Consider the following 19,236-nt stretch of genomic DNA (forward strand, 5'->3'; position numbering starts at 1 on the left):
CCGGCCCAACCAAGTGTAATCTCAGATGTCTGTGAGAAGTTCCATATGTCCAGTACCACAGGAGTCACAGCTGCTCTACGATTTCCAGTGTCTGGAATTGCACACACGTGCCGCATAACTGAGCCACACAGTCTTCGCTGCCTGTGGGTCTTCACTGACTTCCAGGTTTCACTTCTTTAATAAGAAAGAGGTTCCTTCCACCTGTTTGTCCCATGCCTTTCCACCTTTATACTGCCGGAGAAATTATTCTGATCAGTAAAGCTGATTAGTCTTTTTTTGTTTCCCCCTGATCTTTAGTATCTGTGCTCCTGAAGTCAGTCTCACATTAATCCGGTATATTGATTTTGCATTTCTGACCGACAGCAACCTCAGCCAGGCTGCCTCACGTTCTTCCCCGTCTCAGCCCTTGCTCTTCCTCAAGTGTGACCCCTGACATCCCGCAGCGTCACCCCGCCCGCCCCCGCTTCCCCCATCGTTTGTAATCAGGCCCAGAACCTCCCCTATCTTCCTCCCACTTCGAGCCCTGTTAGATTGGCCTTCTCCCCACAACCGAAGGGATAAGATCAGCGGGACTCGGCCGGCAGGGAGGCGTCTTCAGACGCTCGCACTCCCAGATTTCCCCCTCCTCGAGCTCTGCTGGTCCGGGAGCGCGAGGCCGCCACAGCAGCCGGGAACACACGCGCCCCGAGCACCTCGGGTTCTGATCCCGGGGGCGATCGGCCCCTCCCCGGCCCCGCCCCCTCCTCCTTCCAGCCCCGCCCGCGACTCCCAGCCTGAGCCGCCTGTTGTCACTCTCCCCCCAGCCCCGAGGCCCCGCCCCGGAGCCCGCCCCCGTCTCTCCCGCCCCGCCCCTGGCCCTCCTAGCCTTCTCTCGCCCTCCCCGGGCCGCGCGGCCGGAGCTGGCACCGAGGAGCGGCGGCCGCGGCGGCATCGCGTTCTGGACACGCCAGCGCCCCTCTGGACACGGCGTCCCCGAGCGCGCCCGCCGCGCGCGGATCTGCCTTCCGCGGTCCGGAGCTGCCCGGGGGGCGTCCGGCCTTCCCCGAGGGCGGGCGTGTCCGTGTGGCGCCGGCCGGGGCGCGAGCGCGGGGCCGCAGCCTGTTGCAGTGCGGGGGGGCGCCGGGCCGGGGGCGCCGGGAGCCCTGCGGGGGTGCCGCGCGGCCCGGCTCCCAGTGCAGAGCAGTTTTCTCCAACTCTCCGCCTCCGTCTCCCCCGGGCCCACCGCTGCCGGGAGACCCCGTCCGGACCTGCCAAGGTAAGCGGACTTGGCCCTTGAGGGGTCTCTTACCCCCAAACCACAGCCAGAGGTCGGGGGTGAGGAGCAGAGGATGGAGTTGGCATGTTCGTAGGAAGCGAATGAAAAAATGCAACAGGCGGAGCGGATTAGGGAACTCCTAGCGTTCATGTTTCCTACAGAGAGGAGACTTGTCCAAGACTGAAACTTGGTTAGGTTCTTCAGAGCCGAAGACGGGCAGCCGCGAAGCTGCTCCTTGAGTCTGGGTCTGAGCTCCCTCTGGTGGCTTCTTGTAAGGATGGAAAACCGGGCTACGGGAGAAAGATTGGTGCAGAACCGCTCGCTGTTCCTCGCTCCCACACACTGTCATGATTTCTCCTTCGAGAAAAGTGACTGCTCTTAGTCGTTCCCCTGGCAAAGACACCTTCTGAGCCCTTGAACGTTAAACCCTCAACCGGAATCATAATGGTCCTTTAAACTTTTGCTTTTTGTCTCTGAGTCTTCTGTGATCAAAACGAGAATGACAGCAGGACTCATCTTGTGTTAACTGCATTTGAATAAAAACATTTTAAATGACTAAAGCAAGCCACAGTTAAAATAAATACTCTTAGGAAAGTTACATCTTGTAGCCGCTTGTCTTCTGCCACCATTGTTATCCTAATACGTGCATTGAAAAGTATAAGAAAAAAGAACCATTTGGTCTAACTTAGATTGTAGTTAATAACAGATCTTACTGTGATTCTAAAATTTCTATCAGGAGACGGTAGAACATTTAAATCTTCTGTTTATGTCCACTCCCAGCATACCTGTAGCCTCAGAGAATTTCTGTTTTGTTTTTCCCCCAGAAAGGAGTGTCATGAAAAAGGAACAGAAAAGACACGTCACTGTTGGTGAAAGGGGAGTTTTCTTTCCCAGTTGGTGGTTACTTCATGATTGGAGGAGAAGTACCTAGGTGGCCGAAGAGATTAGATTTTCATAGCTGTACCGATGAAGCTGATAAAAGAAGATGGGAAAATGCTTTCTCTGGGTCATAATAGGCTGATGAGTAAGTAAGCCTGAAAAAAGACAGATCTGAAATGAGGACAGGAATCTTGAGTGTTTTAAAACCAAGTAGGACGTTGAATACTTGTTGAGGATGTTTTTTTCCCCAGAAATGGAGGAAGAAAAAATTCTCAAAGCAAAAAGTGTAAAAAGCTGAGAGGAGTAACCAGCCGGTCAGCTCCAAGAATTGCAGTACTTTGTCAGCTTCTCTGAGCACACACAGGCAAAGGCATCAGACATGTATGATTATCTTACCACTGGTGATGGTTTCCTGCTCCAGGAATGACTTCTTAACGTGGATTTTGGAGTGCTTTTTCTTTTTCTTTTTTTTACAATGTGTGTTTTTTGACTCTTTGTGTTAGGTAGATTTATGTCAAGAAAGTAAATTGTGAATTCATGGTATTTTTGACTATCTCCAGCCCTGTTCGCTGTGTGATATTGGAAAATTAGAGGTTTTAACACTCCTTGAAGTTTTATTGGAAGCAACAGTGCATCAGGCAAACAGATCCACACTGTAAGTTTTCTCTTTTTGGCAACTGTACTTGCTTTGAATGAGCCGAATGTCAGCTGGATTTCACAGCATATCCGATTTACAGTCTGTGTTTTATCAAGGCCTTAAATGTATGTTTTATACTCAGCAGATGGGAAACACATTGAGCACTGTGTCTGACATGTATGCCTAAGGAAAGGAGCTCCCCGATGGATCATGGCGTTAATGTTTACAGGACATTTCCTATTTTTACTGTTAGTGATGTTTGCTTTCTCTACTTTTGAAGAATCTGTGAGCAATTACTCCGACTGGGCAGTTTTCCCAGATGACGTAGATCAGCTTAAGACACAGAAAGTGCAAGATTTCAGACCCAGCCAAAAGCTGAAGAAAAGTATGCTTCATCCGCATTTATATTTTGATGCTGGAGAGATCCAAGCAATGAGGCAAAAGTCTCGCACAAGCCATGTGCATCTTTTTAGAGCTATCAGGAGTGCAGTGACGGTTATGCTGTCCAACCCGACATACTACCTACCTCCACCCAAGCACGCTGATTTTGCTGCCAAGTGGAATGAAATTTATGGTAACAATCTGCCCCCTTTAGCACTGTACTGTTTGTTATGCCCGGAGGACAGAGTTGCCTTTGAATTTGTTTTGGAATATATGGACAGGATGCTGGGCTACAAAGACTGGCTGGTGGAGAACGCACCCGGGGATGAAGTTCCAGTCGGCCATTCCTTAACAGGCTTTGCCACCGCCTTTGACTTTTTATATAACGTATTAGATGATCATCGAAGGCAAAAATACCTAGAAAAAATATGGGTTATTACTGAGGAAATGTATGAGTATTCCAAGGTCCGCTCATGGGGCAAACAACTTCTTCATAACCACCAAGCTACTAATATGATAGCGTTACTCACCGGGGCCTTGGTGACTGGGGCAGATAAAGGATCTCAAGTCAATCTATGGAAACAGGTGGTAGTAGATGTGATGGAAAAGATGATGTTTCTTTTGAATCATATTGTCGATGGTACTTTGGATGAAGGTGTTGCCTATGGAAGCTACACGGCTAAGTCAGTCACACAGTATGTTTTTCTGGCCCAGCGCCATTTTAATATCAACAACTTGGATAATAACTGGTTAAAAATGCACTTTTGGTTCTATTATGCCACCCTTTTGCCAGGCTTCCAAAGAACTGTGGGCATAGCAGATTCCAATTATAATTGGTTTTATGGTCCCGAGAGCCAGTTAGTTTTTTTGGATAAGTTCGTCTTAAAGAACGGAGCTGGAAATTGGTTAGCTCAGCAAATCAGAAGGCACCGGCCTAAAGATGGACCAATGGTCCCCTCTACTGCCCAGAGGTGGAGTACTCTTCACACTGAATACATCTGGTATGATCCCCAGCTCACCCCACGGCCTCCTGCGGAATATGGTACTGCAAAAATGCACACGTTCCCTAACTGGGGTGTTGTCACTTATGGGGCTGGGTTGCCCAATACACAGACCAATACCTTTGTGTCTTTTAAATCTGGGAAGCTAGGAGGGAGAGCTGTCTATGACATAGTTCACTTCCAGCCATACTCCTGGATTGATGGGTGGAGAAGCTTTAACCCAGGACATGAACATCCGGATCAGAACTCATTCACTTTCGCCCCCAACGGGCAGGTATTTGTTTCCGAAGCTCTCTATGGACCCAAGTTGAGCCACCTTAACAACGTACTGGTGTTTGCGCCATCACCCACAAGCCAGTGTAATAAGCCCTGGGAAGGTCAGCTGGGAGAATGTGCACAGTGGCTTAAGTGGACTGGCGAAGAGGTTGGTGACGCAGCGGGGGAAATCATTACTGCCTCTCAACATGGGGACATGGTATTTGTGAGTGGGGAAGCAGTGTCAGCTTATTCCTCAGCAATGAAGCTGAAAAGTGTGTATCGGGCTTTGCTTCTCTTAAACTCTCAGACTCTGCTAGTTGTTGATCACGTCGACAGGCAAGAAGATTCCCCAATAAAATCTGTCAGTGCCTTCTTCCATAATCTGGATATTGATTTTAAGTACATCCCATATAGGTTCATGAACAGGTATAACGGCGCCATGATGGATGTGTGGGATGCACATTACAAAATGTTTTGGTTTGATCATCGTGGCAGTAGCCCCATTGCTAGTATACAGGAAGCAGAGCAAGCCGCTGAATTTAAGAAACGGTGGACTCAATTTGTTAATGTTACATTTCAGATGGAATCCACAATCACAAGAATCGTATATGTCTTTTATGGGCCATATGTCAATGTTTCCAGCTGCAGATTTATTGATAATTCCAATTCTGGACTTCAGATTTCTCTCAATGTCAATAATACTGAACATGTTGTTTCCATTGTAACTGACTACCATAACTTGAAAACAAGGTTTGATTACCTGGGATTTGGCGGCTTTGCCAGTGTGGCTGATCAGGTCCAAATAACCCGATTTGGTTTGGGCACTCAAGCAATAGTGAAGCCCATAAGACATGACAGAGTGATTTTTCCCTTTGGATTTAAATTTAATGTAGCAGTTGGGTTGATTTTGTGCATCAGCTTGGTGATCTTAACTTTTCAGTGGCGGTTTTACCTTTCTTTTAGAAAGCTAATGCGGTGGATCCTCACCCTTGTTATTGCCTTGTGGTTCGTTGAGCTGGTGGACGTGTGGAGCACTTGCACTCAGCCCATCTGTGCAAAGTGGGCGAGGCCAGAGGCCGAGGCGAGCGCAAAGCCTGTGCCTCCCCAAGGGCACCGCATCTATCTTCCTGACATCGTCATTACCTCACTTCCCGGCTCAGGAGCTGAAATTCTCAAACAGCTCTTCTTCAACAGCAGTGACTTTCTCTACATCAGGGTGCCCACAGCCTACATGGACATCCCTGAAACTGACTTCGAGATGGACTCCTTTGTGGACGCCTGTGAGTGGAAGGCGTCCGATGTCCATGGTGTGCATTTCCGTTTACTGCGAGGCTGGCTGCAGTCCTTGGTCCAAGACACAAAACTCCATTTGCAAAACATCCATCTGCACGAACCCAGCAGGGGTAAACTGGCCCAATATTTGACCACGAATAAGGACAAAAAAAGGAAGTTGAAACGGAGAGAGTCTTTGCCAGAACAAAGAAGCAGAATGAAAGGCGCCTTTGACAGAGACGCTGAGTACATTCGGGCTCTGAGGAGACACCTGGTCCATTACCCCAGCGCGCGGCCCGTGCTCAGCCTGACCAGTGGGAGCTGGACCTTAAAGCTGCATTTCTTTCACGAAGTTTTAGGAGCTTCGATGAGGGCCTTGTACGTGGTGAGGGACCCTCGGGCGTGGATTTATTCGATGCTGTACAGTAGTAAACCAAGCCTTTACTCTTTGAAGAATGTACCAGAGCACTTAGCTAAAATGTTTAAAATAGAGGGAGGTAAAGGCAAATGTAACTTAAATTCGGGCTATGCTTCTGAGTATGAATCATTGAGGAAAGAATTATCAAAATCCAAGCCACACGCGGTGTCCCTGCTGGCTCACGTGTGGCTAGCAAACACCGCAGCAGCCCTGAGGATAAACACAGACCTGCTGCCTACCAGCTACCAGATGATCAAGTTTGAAGATATTGTGCATTTTCCTCAGAAAACCACTGAAAGGATTTTTGCCTTTCTCGGAATTCCTTTGTCTCCTGCTAGTTTAAACCAAATATTGTTTGCCACCTCCACGAACCTTTTCTACCTTCCCTATGAAGGGGAAATATCACCAACTAATACTAATGTTTGGAAACAGAACTTGCCTAGAGATGAAATTAAACTGATTGAAAACATCTGCTGGACACTGATGGATCGTCTAGGATATCCAAAGTTTATGGACTAAATGCTGCAGGTCAGCAGAAATTTGCACTAATAATTTCCAACCCAATTTGTGGATATGAATTAGAAGAGTTTGTATATTCTTGTACTGTGTGTGTGTGTGTGTGTGTGTGTGTGTGTGTATGTGTGTGTGTGTGTGAGTGATCAGTTTGCTACTTGCACAGAGAGATTATTTAAAAATAAGCACCCTGTTTGGCCTAGCAGGATTCATTTTTATGTCACCACTTTTCCTTGCCTTTGTTTCTGAATTTTTTCTGCTAAAATGTTTCTGCTGCAGAGGTGTAGATGAAGTTATATTACAGTGGTCAGGGGAGATAGGAAGATTTTAAAGGTTTTTGTCTAACTCTCTCCTTCATCTGTAACTGTGCTGATCTATCTCAGAACCTCACACACTGCTAAAGGCCTTGCAGTTGCTGCTTTACCCAAGCGTCTGTTGCTTTCAAGATGGACTGCAAAAGTTCCTTATCTTTTTCAGAAGGTGTCCTAATGCGTTTATCTTGCGCGCGCACACACACACACACACAAATCCTTTTACTGTGTATAATGTTCACTGATATCACTGGGGAAATGGAGAAAACTCCTATCAGAATTATAGGATCCCTTCTGGAAAATACAGATGGAAATACAGAATGGATTTTTTTTTTTTTGAGGTCAGAAACAATGACCTGAAAATCCTCAAAGTTTTTTACTTAGAAGTAATAAAGAATCAGTCTTGGGACGGTGGCTGCCAAGGACCGGTACGATATTTTAGACCTGCTTGTCTTTTTAAAATGCTCTCTTTCTTGCTTCCTTGAAGCTGCAGCTGTTCACCATCACCACTCCCACCCTCTTCTTTCTGTCGCTGTCACGCAAAACAGTCAGTAGTTACTAATGGCTAAACTCCCGATATTTGTGGGAATTTTTTTTTTTTTTTTCTGTCCTGATGATTCATTTTGCATCAAAGCCTGACGCAGCCTTAGAATCAGATTTCTCCTTGTGGAATTATCACTGTATGACTCAAAGAAAGCAGTGCCACTGCTGCCAGTGTTTTTTTAGACTGGAAACAGAATTGGAAAACTGCCTGACTTATCTTGTATCCCTTTGAATGAGTGCACAGACTGCCAGTGTCGGCAAAAGTTGAAGGCGAATGGGAGATGATGTCAAAGGCATCTGTTTCCTTTACCATCTGCATCTTATTATAGATATAGTCGTCATAAAGTATGGTTCATTTTATCTTGGTAGGCTCTGAAGTCAAAATGCTATGCCATTAGAAGCCAGAGGAGTAATTACAATGTATTGGATGAAAACTATTAGGCAGTGTGGAGACTTGATGAAAATCTCTGTACAGACTGCAGTCTTCTTCCTAATGCTTCATTCAGACTGTCGTTTCCACCCGCCCTTCCCGTCCCCCATGCTCTAACACTTGGGAGTCTGTCATTCTGACCTAGATAAAAGTGGTTCTTTCTCAGTAGTTTGTTATGATGTCACAATATGCCTCCAGGGTGATAAAGCTGTGGATATGTTACATTCCAGCTAAAGCTAACTGAGCTGTCATTTTTCTTCCATTACAGCGTGAAAGCAGACCGACCACTCCTCCTCCCCCCATATCTGCTTCCTCACGTAGCTCTCCCTGCTTTCTCTTTACAGTGTCAAAATGAATGAAAATCCTATTAATACAGGTTGAGAGGGCAACTGAAGACCTGAATCCACACTATTATTCTCAAGGAAGATTATTCGTCCTATCTCAGGGTTATCAACAAGCATGTAACATTTCTACATGGATGATCACACTGTTTCCATTACTGGTCAGAGTCTCGGTGTTTGCTTTCAATTCCCAGGATGCGTGACCTTAAATCAGATCAAATAAAAGGCTCTGGGTTGAAAGTAATATTAGGTCTGATCAAGGTAAGAGTTACAAATGTGTGCAAGTAACAGCAGAGAAGGCAGAAACTGTACCACTGCCTTTCCTTTAACTTTGTACAGAAACAGGCCCACAGGCAGAAGAGAGCCAGGGTGAGTATGTGGAGGAGTTGGGGGAGAGACAATGAAAAAGAAAGAGCAGTTCTGTGAATGGATATGGGAACAGTATGGGAATATCTTATTTATAGCTAAAGAAAGGAACACACTTAAGATGATCTTCACAGTGTATCTTAACTTTTACAACATAGCAAGGTCAAGGGGAATTTCCTTGTCTACTCATCCACTCCCACCCCAAGGGAAACTTAGCTGGAGGAGAAGACTTCTATTCACAGGTTCTATTTCTGAGCAATGTTTTACATGGGTGATGGATGGCCCAGCCATTGCATATGCGTCCATTTGTTCATGCTTGGGATCCCCTGCTTTATAATCTCAATTATAATCTCAGAACGTCTAAGTCCTACATTCCTAGGGTGTTATCCTGGGAAGAAATGTGAATAGACTCTACACTTATTTTTATTCTGACCATCTTGAAAATAATTAAAGCAACGATTGTCACTATGTGACACTTCCAAAGGAAACACTTTAGAAAATGTCTTTTCCATAAAATCAATTCCTTTCCTCATTAACTTCCCCAAACTTAGGCCCAACTGGAATTAAAGCTTTTATTAAAATAATATCATTTAAATGTTGAAATTTTGAAAGAATGTGTCCATTTTGCTGACAGAAGTAACATAAATGTGGTAATGTTGATCTAGTTTTCAAAAGTTTGAAATAATGCAAATTACTCACTTAGGATGCAGTAGGCCATATCCAGAGGTGAATTTACTGTAATGACAATTCCAGAAAGGAAGGAAATGGGAGAATCTGTTCAGGAGAAAGAAGATAAATCAATGATTATACTTAAATTTAATCTTTAGAAACCCAGAAAGGCACGAGTTTTAGGCAGATGGCACAACAACTCATACATACTCAGCCTAAACCCGCAATATTAGACATTTGATTGGCTTTTTGGACAAACAGAAGACTTAGTACTGTAAGTTGCCTGGCAAGAATGGGATAATTATTTATGTCCAGTACCCAGCCATGGCATGGGATCTGGCACAAATATCTTCATATTCGAAGAAGAACCTCTCTCCACACACACTAGTTATGTTTAATTTTTTTTTCCTTTTGTGGAAACGCCACCCCTTCTGTCTGCCACTGACTTTTGATTGGTGTCATTTATCAGCAGAGTTTGGTGCATCATAGATCCTAGATGTTCTTGATATAAAGTCTATCACATTCAGTTATCTATAAGTAAACATTAACAGTGGTTTTAGAATCTGTGTGATTGACTTAACTCTGATCATAATTACAAAAATATCACTAATTTAGCGAAAAATGTGAATAGAAGGCAGTATGTTATAACACCACTTACAGAGGTAAGGGAGCCTAATATTCTAAGACAGATAAAGGAATTTAATATGCAGGCTACCTACTGCTTATTTAAATGTAAACCAAAGTATGTCAAAATAGCTGCTAAGGCAGTGTTTTCAGTACTTGACTAATATCTCTATTTTCCTTCATGTTGGCAGAAAAATCCAAATAATATTTTAAGAACTAGACTGAATTTTTTTTTTTTTTTTTGCACAAAGGATGGTAGGAACATTAAACAGTAGATTCTCACATTCTCTACTTAACTTGTAGCTGCTTGAGCTATAATTTACATGAGCTTGTGTTTAGTCCAAGTAACATGTTTAATTCTATTTCCAAAGATAGGTTCGGCTAAGCCTTCCACACCATGGGGGTTTTGTTTTTGTTTTTCGTTTTTCTTTCACACCTATCCAGTTATGCAGCAAAGAAAACCTGTACTGAAGATCATAGACCAGTTTATTCGAGCTATATGTATAACACAACTCCTCTATTAATAAACAAATAAAAAGCTAAAAGCAACTTGGCTATGGTTGGGATAATTTGTAATAGCCCTTTTCTTTAGGACTTTGGGTAACTCTGTTAGGATTTTGCATGGAGCTGAGTTGGAAAATGCAGTCCCACAATTTCAGCCACTAGCACCCTTCAGTGATGGGTGAGCCGTGCCTCTACTCCCTTATCTTAATTCCAAGTCCTGTCTTTGACTTGCCCTCAGTCCATTTCACTCTTCTATGTACATCATCCCAACTTATTAAGTGGCAAGAACATCCCGTACTATGCACCTGTGCTCCGCATCTGCCCCTCCTGCCACTGGTGGGATATCTATTCAAGCAGGAGATCTCTAAAAGGAAGGTCCCTGCAGGTCCCTTGAGATATTCTAGTAGGTGGTGCACAGGGTTGGCAGAGTGAAGACTTTTTTTGTAAGAAAGATAAGGATCTATCATGAATTAGTCTCTTAGTATGTGCTGCACAGAACCGTAAGGTTTTCATGTATATCATTACAATCTTCACAATAACTCACTGGTATTCATTTTACAGATTAATCTGAAGCCCATATTCTCCCTCTAGGGAGTATGTTTTTGTGAAGGAATTTGGAGCAGGTTTGCAATTCCTTTATCAATTCACTTATTCACAGTAATTTTGGGGTATCTGCTGTCAAGATATTGATTAGCATGAGGGGAGAACACAAACACTGGTTGACTCGGACCCTACCCTGAAGAACTGATGGTCTCTCCAGAGTTCACCAAGAAGAGGAGGAGAGGAAGGGCATGTCGGATAGCCATTACCACCCGAGGAAAGGCACCGCAAAGCGTCATCTACTCTGTAGTGGACAGGATTTATCTCTGAAAAAGTGGTTATGAGGAAAGGGAGTAGTTATGCAGTTTCAGTAAATTTGGACAGAGATCACCACCTGTGCTTTTCCTCATTAGGTTTGACTCTATAGTTGTCACAGGATGTCCCATCAATGAGTAGCCCTTGCAAAAGAGAAGCGCAAACAGAACAAAAGCGCTGACACTTGCTCTTTCCCAATTCCCCCCCTCACTTAACTACCCCAGCACATTTATCACAAAGAAATGTGGTCCATAACTGAATATCAAGGGATGCCCTGAAGAGAAAAGGATGTGTGAGTGCGGTCTGACGGCTGCGTGCAGATCACTGCTAGTAGTAACAGTACGAAGGAGGATACCTCAGTGTATTTCATCCAGGCTCCGTCTGGCCAGTAGCATCTTCTTTTCCCTTCCCTCCCCTCTCAGCACCTCCAGATCCACATTACCAGGCACAGCTAACCAATCCTGAGAATGCAGTAGTGAACAAAACCTATGGAGCTGACAGTCAATCAAATATATTTTAAAACAATTCATTTTGGGAAAAAGATCCAACCTGTTCTGTTCCCTACCATGTAAATAATACCAAAAGGAAGGAAGGAAGGAAGGAAGGAAGGAAGGAAGGAAGGAGGGAGGGAAGGAAAGAAGGAACAAAGGAGCAAAGAATGGAAGGAAGGAACTCTGAACCTAAATCTGAACACAAAGTAAGGTGCACAAGGAGAATCATTCCTATAACAATTGTGTTCATTATTGTATGAACTATTTAAGAATCTCTTTGAAACCTTATTACAGCTAAAACTTGAGAAAAAAAGGATAAATTGTAATCTGAGCAAATCTTTTCTATAGTACATTGCAATTGCTCTTTCTGTTTTATTTCTTTAAACTACTTCTGTATTGCTGTGCCTCTTGAGATGAAATTTTTCTTTCAAGTGTATTAACACTGATGAATTCCACCTAAGTGTCTCAGGTTTTCCAACTTCCTAGATAATGTGGTGTTCTCCCATATATTGTCTTCCTCTCTATTTCCAAACATGGGGTATACACCTTGTTCCTAATGATTTAAGGAAGCAAACGTTCATGCACATGTGACATCCATGATGCTCTCCATTTCTTCTTTTGGAAGGTAATTCAGCTCCCATCACTGTCACTTTTCTCATTTAGTAAATGAACAACATAAAATCTCTAACCTCTGCATTAAAATCTGACATTCTTCTATGAACAATGCTGAAGGCACTTCTTACCTTATTCATTGCATCATGCAAATGATGCTCCCAACATTTGTTATACTACAATGAAAGATTACCGCCCAATTTTATTAGTATTTATTTATTGTTTTAATTATGTATTCATTTATTCCTTTGCTTGTTTCAAAAGATTAATTTTGTTGTAGATTTGTTTAAAGTTCTTGGGATTTTAAAATAAGAACACAATACAACCAAGAAGTGATGAAATTGCTTCCATAAAATACCCATGAAAAGACAACTGCATATAAAGAATGCAGTTAATAAGAGTTAACCCTACACGAACAAAATAGGTGATTTTTGCTCTTCATTTTTACTCCAGACATTAACGTGGGTGCCCTGGCTAATTCAGTGCTAACTAGAGCACAGCACGCTTGCAGTGGGCTTTCGTGTGCCAAGGAACTCATGTTATTTCTCTCTAGATTTACCAAAATGAAATGTACATATATTCAGCTATACTTTATCTTTCACCCCACATTAATTATAAAACTCTCAAAAATCCCATTATTGAACACATGAGTAAAAAGGTATTTGCTTGTATACACACATAAGAACTTGGCAGGATTCCATTATCATAAGAGGCAGAAGGTTTTCTGTGTATAACCAACAGATTGCACTGGTGGGTTTTTCACAAGGTTTGTTTGCACCTTTCTCCCATTTCCTTGATTAATTTGAAGAGGGAGATTTCTATTAAAAATGTTATATTCACAACACTTTTATATATTATATGAACTTTGAAATTAGATAAAACTGAATACAAATCCCTAGGTCAGTAAATAATGACCAGCTGTGACGTGTTGGGCAATTTTCTTAATTTTAAATCTCCATTTCCCCATCTATAAAACTCCCCCAGAGTTGATATAAGGATTAAATAAAATCACATGTGAAAATTAATAGAACGATACTTGTTTCCTCTTTGTGATCATCTCCAATTCATTATATATCAAACCCATATGTAATGTGATGCACCATTTTCCCACTAAGAAAATATTAAAATGTTTCCAGAGAATTTGAGCATACATAGTTAGTATGTAGACCAAATAGACACCTATTTTAGTATTTCATATATCAGCTGAGTTGCACAAACATGTAAAATCACAGTTATGCAATTAATATATTAATGTGGAAATACTGCTTTTTTCATGTTCACATTTTAAGAGAAAAATTTATTCAAATTTTCATGTACTTCAATGTCTTCATTATTTCTAGAGTCATGGTTTGAGTTTTTCCAGAGAATATCATATTTCCTTCTGAGTTTTATTGAGATAGAGACTTTTTTGAATTTAAGTATGATGCTATTACTTGAAATTTTATTTCATGTTACAAGTGCCATTTGTATAACATTAATCATAATTTTATGTTCATACCTTCATTCAGTAGATACATAATTATGATCTTGTATATTGTAATCACCATATTTTTCTTATTTTAATTTTTCCACTTATTTATTATGAAATATGCATAAAAGCTTAAAATGCATAAAAAAAGCTTAATATGCATAAAAAAGGGGGTGTCTAAGACTATGTGTGAACATGACATTTACTCCACTGGCTATTATGGAATAAGTGAGGACCAATCTGAGGTAGCATATCCAAATTACACATATCATGATTATATACCTTAACACCATACATAACAAATGATTTTATCCATATAAAATTATCTCATCTTTATAGAATATTATTTTCTTTTAATTAATGTGTCATTCACACATATTCTTCGGGTTGGGGTAAAATTCTACGGTCCTTTATCCTCTGCTTGGTGCTTTGTAAGTCTGGATGCTTTCTCTTTTCCATGCCTGTAGATGACAACCGAGGAGCAAACTCCAGAGCCTCCAGCCAGAAACTCAGCCTTCCAGCAAGAAGTGCAAGAGAGCATGCACCTCTGCATTGGGACCAGGTGCCACAGATCTATGATAGTAGGGTTCATACCACTGAAGAGAGAAATTCCTTTTCTTTCTTTCATTGGTTTTCCTTGGATATTGCTGTCCACACCCCTGCTGAGGTTCACTGTATGCAAATTAGAAGACACTATTTTGCTGATTCTTGCATATGCCAGCTCTACTGCCCCCTACTTATCAAACTATAGGTATTATGGATATGCAAGATAGGTTATGCCAATATGTTGACACTGAAAAGATGTGCTGACCCTACCAGAAGCCCTCCTCTATGATATTGATAAGTAACTGTGGCCAGAGCTGGGACTTAGAGTCAGAATTCCTATACTCACACACTCTATAATATGGTACAAAGCATATATATCTGACCTTCCATTACCGTATCCTCCTGCTTTCACCAGCGATCCCAGAGGTAACGTCTATCCTGGATTTTGTGTTTACCATCCCCTTGCTCTTCTTTATAGCCCCACCACATATGTCTCTATCCTTATCAACACATTGTATATTTTTGCATGTTTGTATACTTTATGTAAACAGTAACATACTGCATATATTCTTGTGCAACTTGCTTTTCTTTGCTCAAAATTTTATCTAATGCATGTTGATGTCTGTAGGTGGAGATCACTTATTTTCATCATGGTAGGTTCCAATATATGCTATTATCTGAAATACCATACTTTATCTTTCATCTTGTTGGATTTTGGGAATATTTTTAATTTTTGCAATTTCAAACATTATATATAAAACTGTTTATAGATGCTGTATAATGCACATATACAAGAATTTTGTCATTGTGTTTTGTTTGTACCCAGAATCTTCCCACCCAGCCCCACTCCAGCCTAGTATATATATTGAGGGCTCAAAGCACATCCTCAACTATTCTTGGTACCAAATTATTATTTTTACAGATTGTTTGTACAAATTGACACTCTAGCCATTGTAGAAAAGTTTGTGTTGCTCCAAAATTTCTCCTGTACTTGACATTTTCTTACTTTTAGATGTTTTTCTGTCTAGTGGGGTAAAAGAGTGTTGCGTTTCTTTTTTTTTTTTGCAGTTCTGTTAATAACATAGCACATGCATGCAGCACGCGCACTCATGTGCGCATGCGCACACACAGTAGTTCTTATTTTTTCCATTTGTGCTTCTTCTTTTGTGAAATGAAATCCATGTTCATGTCTTGTATCCATTTTTCCATTGCATTCGTTTTTTTTTCTCATTGATTCATTGACATTTATAGTATATTAATAATACTAATCCTTTTTTGGTTATACTCGTGAATAACTTCTTGGCTTATATTTTCATGATCTTTCTATTATGACTTTTGTGATATATTTTGATATGCAGGTGTTCTTAATTTGAACGTGAACAAATATGTGTTTTTCTTTGTTACTTGTACTTTTTTGCATCTTATTAAAGAATCTTTCTTAAGGTCTTGGCACTGAAGATGTTCTCCTCTATTTTCTTCCAAGCATTTTAATTTTCTCATCATCATCTATTGCCGCAAAACAATATTACCACAATTGTAATGGCTTAGAATAGCACATGTTCATCTCACAGTTTCCGTGGGTCAGGAATCCAGGCGTGCCTGAACTGCGTCCTCTGCTCTTATATGTGGCTGCAGTGAAGTAGCTGGGCCTGGGATCTCCTCTGAGAAGCATCCACTTCCACGCTCACGTGGTTGTTGGCAAGATGTAGTTCTTTGTGGGTTGCTGGACTAAAAGCTTCAGTTCTTTTCTGGCTGTTGGCTGGAGACCCTGAGTCACTTGCCATGTCAGCTTCTCCATTGGCAGGTAACTTCATAAAAGCCAAGATGAGAGAATCAATAGAGAAACTGCTAACACATTACCATAATCATGGAAGTGACACCCAGTCAACTTTGGTGAGAAGCAAGTCAGAGGTCCCCCTACGCCCACACCCAAGGGAAAGGGACTTCACAAGGGCATGAATCCCAGGAGATGGAAGAACGGGCTTATTTTAGAGTGTCCCTGCCACAGATTTTGTCTTTTATATTTAAATAGTTAATCTGCTTTATATTAATTGTTATGTCTATTCTGAGATTTTTTTCTCTGTATAAATAACCTGCTGTCCTAGACTGAAGAGATTCAGTACCCTTTTCTTTTCCACTAATCTTCAATGCCGTCTTCACTGCATATCAGGTCCTTATATTTTGTGTGACCTGATTTCTGAGTTCTCTACTGTATTCTTCTGGCAAATTCGACTACCCAGTGACAATACCGCACTATCTTAACTACTATAGTCGTTTTGTTAGCCTTGAAATCTGGCAAGCCTTTTTCCTTTTTTTCTTCATTTCTTTAGGCTTTGTTCTTCCATGTGCATTTTAGAATTAGTTTGTGTAGTCCCCCAAAACAAACAACAATACATGTTAATGGTAAATGCATTACATCAATTTTGGGAGAATCGACCTCTTTATATTAATCCCTGTTCATAAGCATGGTATATCTCTCCTTTTATATAATATTTCTTAATCCTTTGACAGATTTAAGTATGAGCACTTTATATATTGTTATTACAGTGGATGATATTTATTTTTAATTATATGTTCTAACTGATGATAGTATATAGAAAATACAATTGATTTTTGTGTATTTATATTGTATCAGGGAACTTATAAATCCTCTTACTAATTTAATAATTTACCTGTAATTTTTTTCAAAATACTTATACAGATGCTTTTGTAATCTTCAAGTAATGAGAATATATTTCCTTCCTTTTAATCTTATAACTTTTTTAATGTTCTTACTGGATTTGTTAGGACATCCTGTAAAATACTGAGTGAGTCTGGTAATGTGAATATTCTTGTACTGTTCCTAATGTGAATGGAGTGCTTCTACATTTCACCACTGAGCAAATGAATGGATGCTGTGTGTATTTCATAGACTCACTTTATCAGGCTGTCGTATTCCCTTGTACTCCCAGTTGATAAGTGACTTTTTATCATCAAAGCATGATGAGATTTATTCAATGCTTTTGCTGCATTTATTGTGATAATCACATGTTTCTTTGCCTTTATCTGTTAAGGTAGTGTATTTTGTGAAAATTTTTTTCTTTTGAGATTAAACCAAACTTGGCTTGCTGTGATAAAACCAGCCTGGGAATGATTCATTATATTTATATTTGTTGCTGGATTGAGTTTGTTAATAATTAATTTAAGATGTTTATATCAACATTTGTAATTGTGATTTTCTCATAATAAACTTGTTTAAGTTTGAGGTCAACATACTTGTCACATAAAGTAAGCTGAGGATGTTCTATTTTTATATCTTCTAGGCGAGTTTGCATAGGATTGAAATGATCTAATACAAGAATGTTTGTTAAAACTCATTTGTAAAATCATCTGAGCATTCTGTTTTCTTTGTGGGAACATTTTAACTAAATATAAGATTTTACTTGGTGGTTATAGGCTTATATTATTTACCTCATGTATTTATTTTGAAGCCTATTTTGGCAAGTTATGTTTTTAAAGAATTTGTCCTGTTTGGTTTTTTTTTTATTTTTTCACATTTATTGACCTAAATTTGCTCAAAATGCATTCTGTTGCCTCTAATTATTCATCCCCTACACATGTTTTTTCCATCCCTAATACTGAGTATGTGTGCCTTATTTCTTTCTGTTCCTGGTGGGTTTTGGCTGGTAGATATTGACAATAATGGGCCAAAAATTACCTTCTATATAAGTTACATAAATTAAATTGCCTTTTCAAAGACTAATTTTTAGCTTTTTTTGTTCTTACCTAATATTTTATGTTTATTTGGTATTGCATAACTGGCTCCTGATCTTACATATTTCCTTTATTTCCTCTAACTTCTGTTGTTTTTCTTTTTTATCTTTAATTATATGCCCCATTATTTTTTGTCAATCTCCACCAGCCAAAACCACCAGGAGCAAACTGGATTTATTGTTTATTACAGTAAGAGGCATTTAAATAGTACAGCTTTGCTCTGCTGTATATCAAAAAACAAACTAATAACAGCATTAAAAAAGAGCACCAATTAGAAAACATGATTTTACTATACACAAGTACAGATTTAATATCTTTAATGTGGAAAAGATTTTACATATCTGTAAGCAAAAGTGATTACAACTTTAAAAGAGAGAAGTTAAAAGTGACAGAACATGCATAAAGCAGATAATCTGTTTCACCAATTCAAAGTACAAATACTGTCACTTTCCTTTTATTTTACAATTCATATCTCAGCTTCCAAATTACTTCTACTTAAGGCCTGTCCTCCCACTACTAAATAAATGGGGGGAAAAAAAAAGAAATACAGGGGAAAACAAGTCTAAAATTACTTGGGATTTAATCAAAAGGTTTAGGACTACTTCCAAACAAATGAAGAAAGAACTATAATCCCATGTGACCAAAACTTTCCCTGTTTCTCACTGGTATAAAGTGTCACTGTAGATGATCAGTCCTGCCCAACTCAACAAATGACACTTTTCTACAGAGACTAGAATCACATGCTTATATTGTTTCTGCACAGTTCACATTGGTGACCCATGTACAAAAGGCCAGTTCATTTTAATTCACCTTTTATTTCTTTTTTTTTTTTTGCTTAATTTTATTCTCAAAAGCACAACCTACTGGTCCTCTGTTCTTGACTCTAGAAAAGCTGCCTACATTAGGTCTATATTATGCAGAAATCACCCCCCCCACCCCCCTACCCTATCCCTTGCAAAAACCATTAGACATTTTTGTTGTGCCTGGATTACCAGCCTAAAATCCCCTCTCAGGGGAACGTTATTTCAGGTATTTTCTTGCCCCTTCTTGCACACTTAATTGTTTTGAGGGTCATGCTGAACCAACTTTCAAGGGCTCTCTACTTTCAA

The 19,236-nt window shown here is 40.5% G+C and overlaps 1 protein-coding gene and 1 long non-coding RNA gene across 6 annotated transcripts in view; one reads left to right on the forward strand and one right to left on the reverse strand.

Annotated features, from left to right (window-relative positions):
• LOC309611198 overlaps nt 1-14,289 on the reverse strand; it is a 112,792-nt gene extending 98,503 nt beyond the window's left edge. Inside the window, exon 1 of the long non-coding RNA XR_014234384.1 lies at nt 9,305-14,289. This is a non-coding gene — a long non-coding RNA (uncharacterized lncRNA). The remainder of the gene's footprint in view (nt 1-9,304) is intronic.
• On the forward strand, nt 860-17,514 carry DSEL (dermatan sulfate epimerase like). 5 transcript variants are annotated; one of them, XR_014234369.1, is made up of 4 exons: nt 860-1,255; nt 2,080-6,629; nt 8,243-8,500; nt 14,296-17,514. XR_014234369.1 is itself a non-coding variant. In XM_082355189.1 (3 exons), exon 2 carries the CDS (start codon nt 2,982-2,984, stop codon nt 6,618-6,620), a length of 3,639 nt encoding a protein of 1,212 aa, XP_082211315.1. In that variant the 5' UTR covers nt 860-1,255; nt 2,080-2,981; the 3' UTR covers nt 6,621-6,629; nt 14,296-17,514. The 5 variants fall into 5 exon arrangements, 4 of the variants coding, with proteins under 4 accessions (XP_082211315.1, XP_082211314.1, XP_082211313.1 ...); XM_082355189.1 differs by lacking the exon at nt 8,243-8,500; XM_082355188.1 differs by lacking the exon at nt 14,296-17,514 and having other exon boundaries at nt 8,167-10,447.
• Nucleotides 17,515-19,236: the final 1,722 nt, after the last annotated feature.

This window comes from Balaenoptera borealis (assembly GCF_965194805.1).
Source record: "Balaenoptera borealis genome assembly, chromosome: 14".
Lineage (NCBI taxonomy): Eukaryota > Metazoa > Chordata > Mammalia > Artiodactyla > Balaenopteridae > Balaenoptera > Balaenoptera borealis.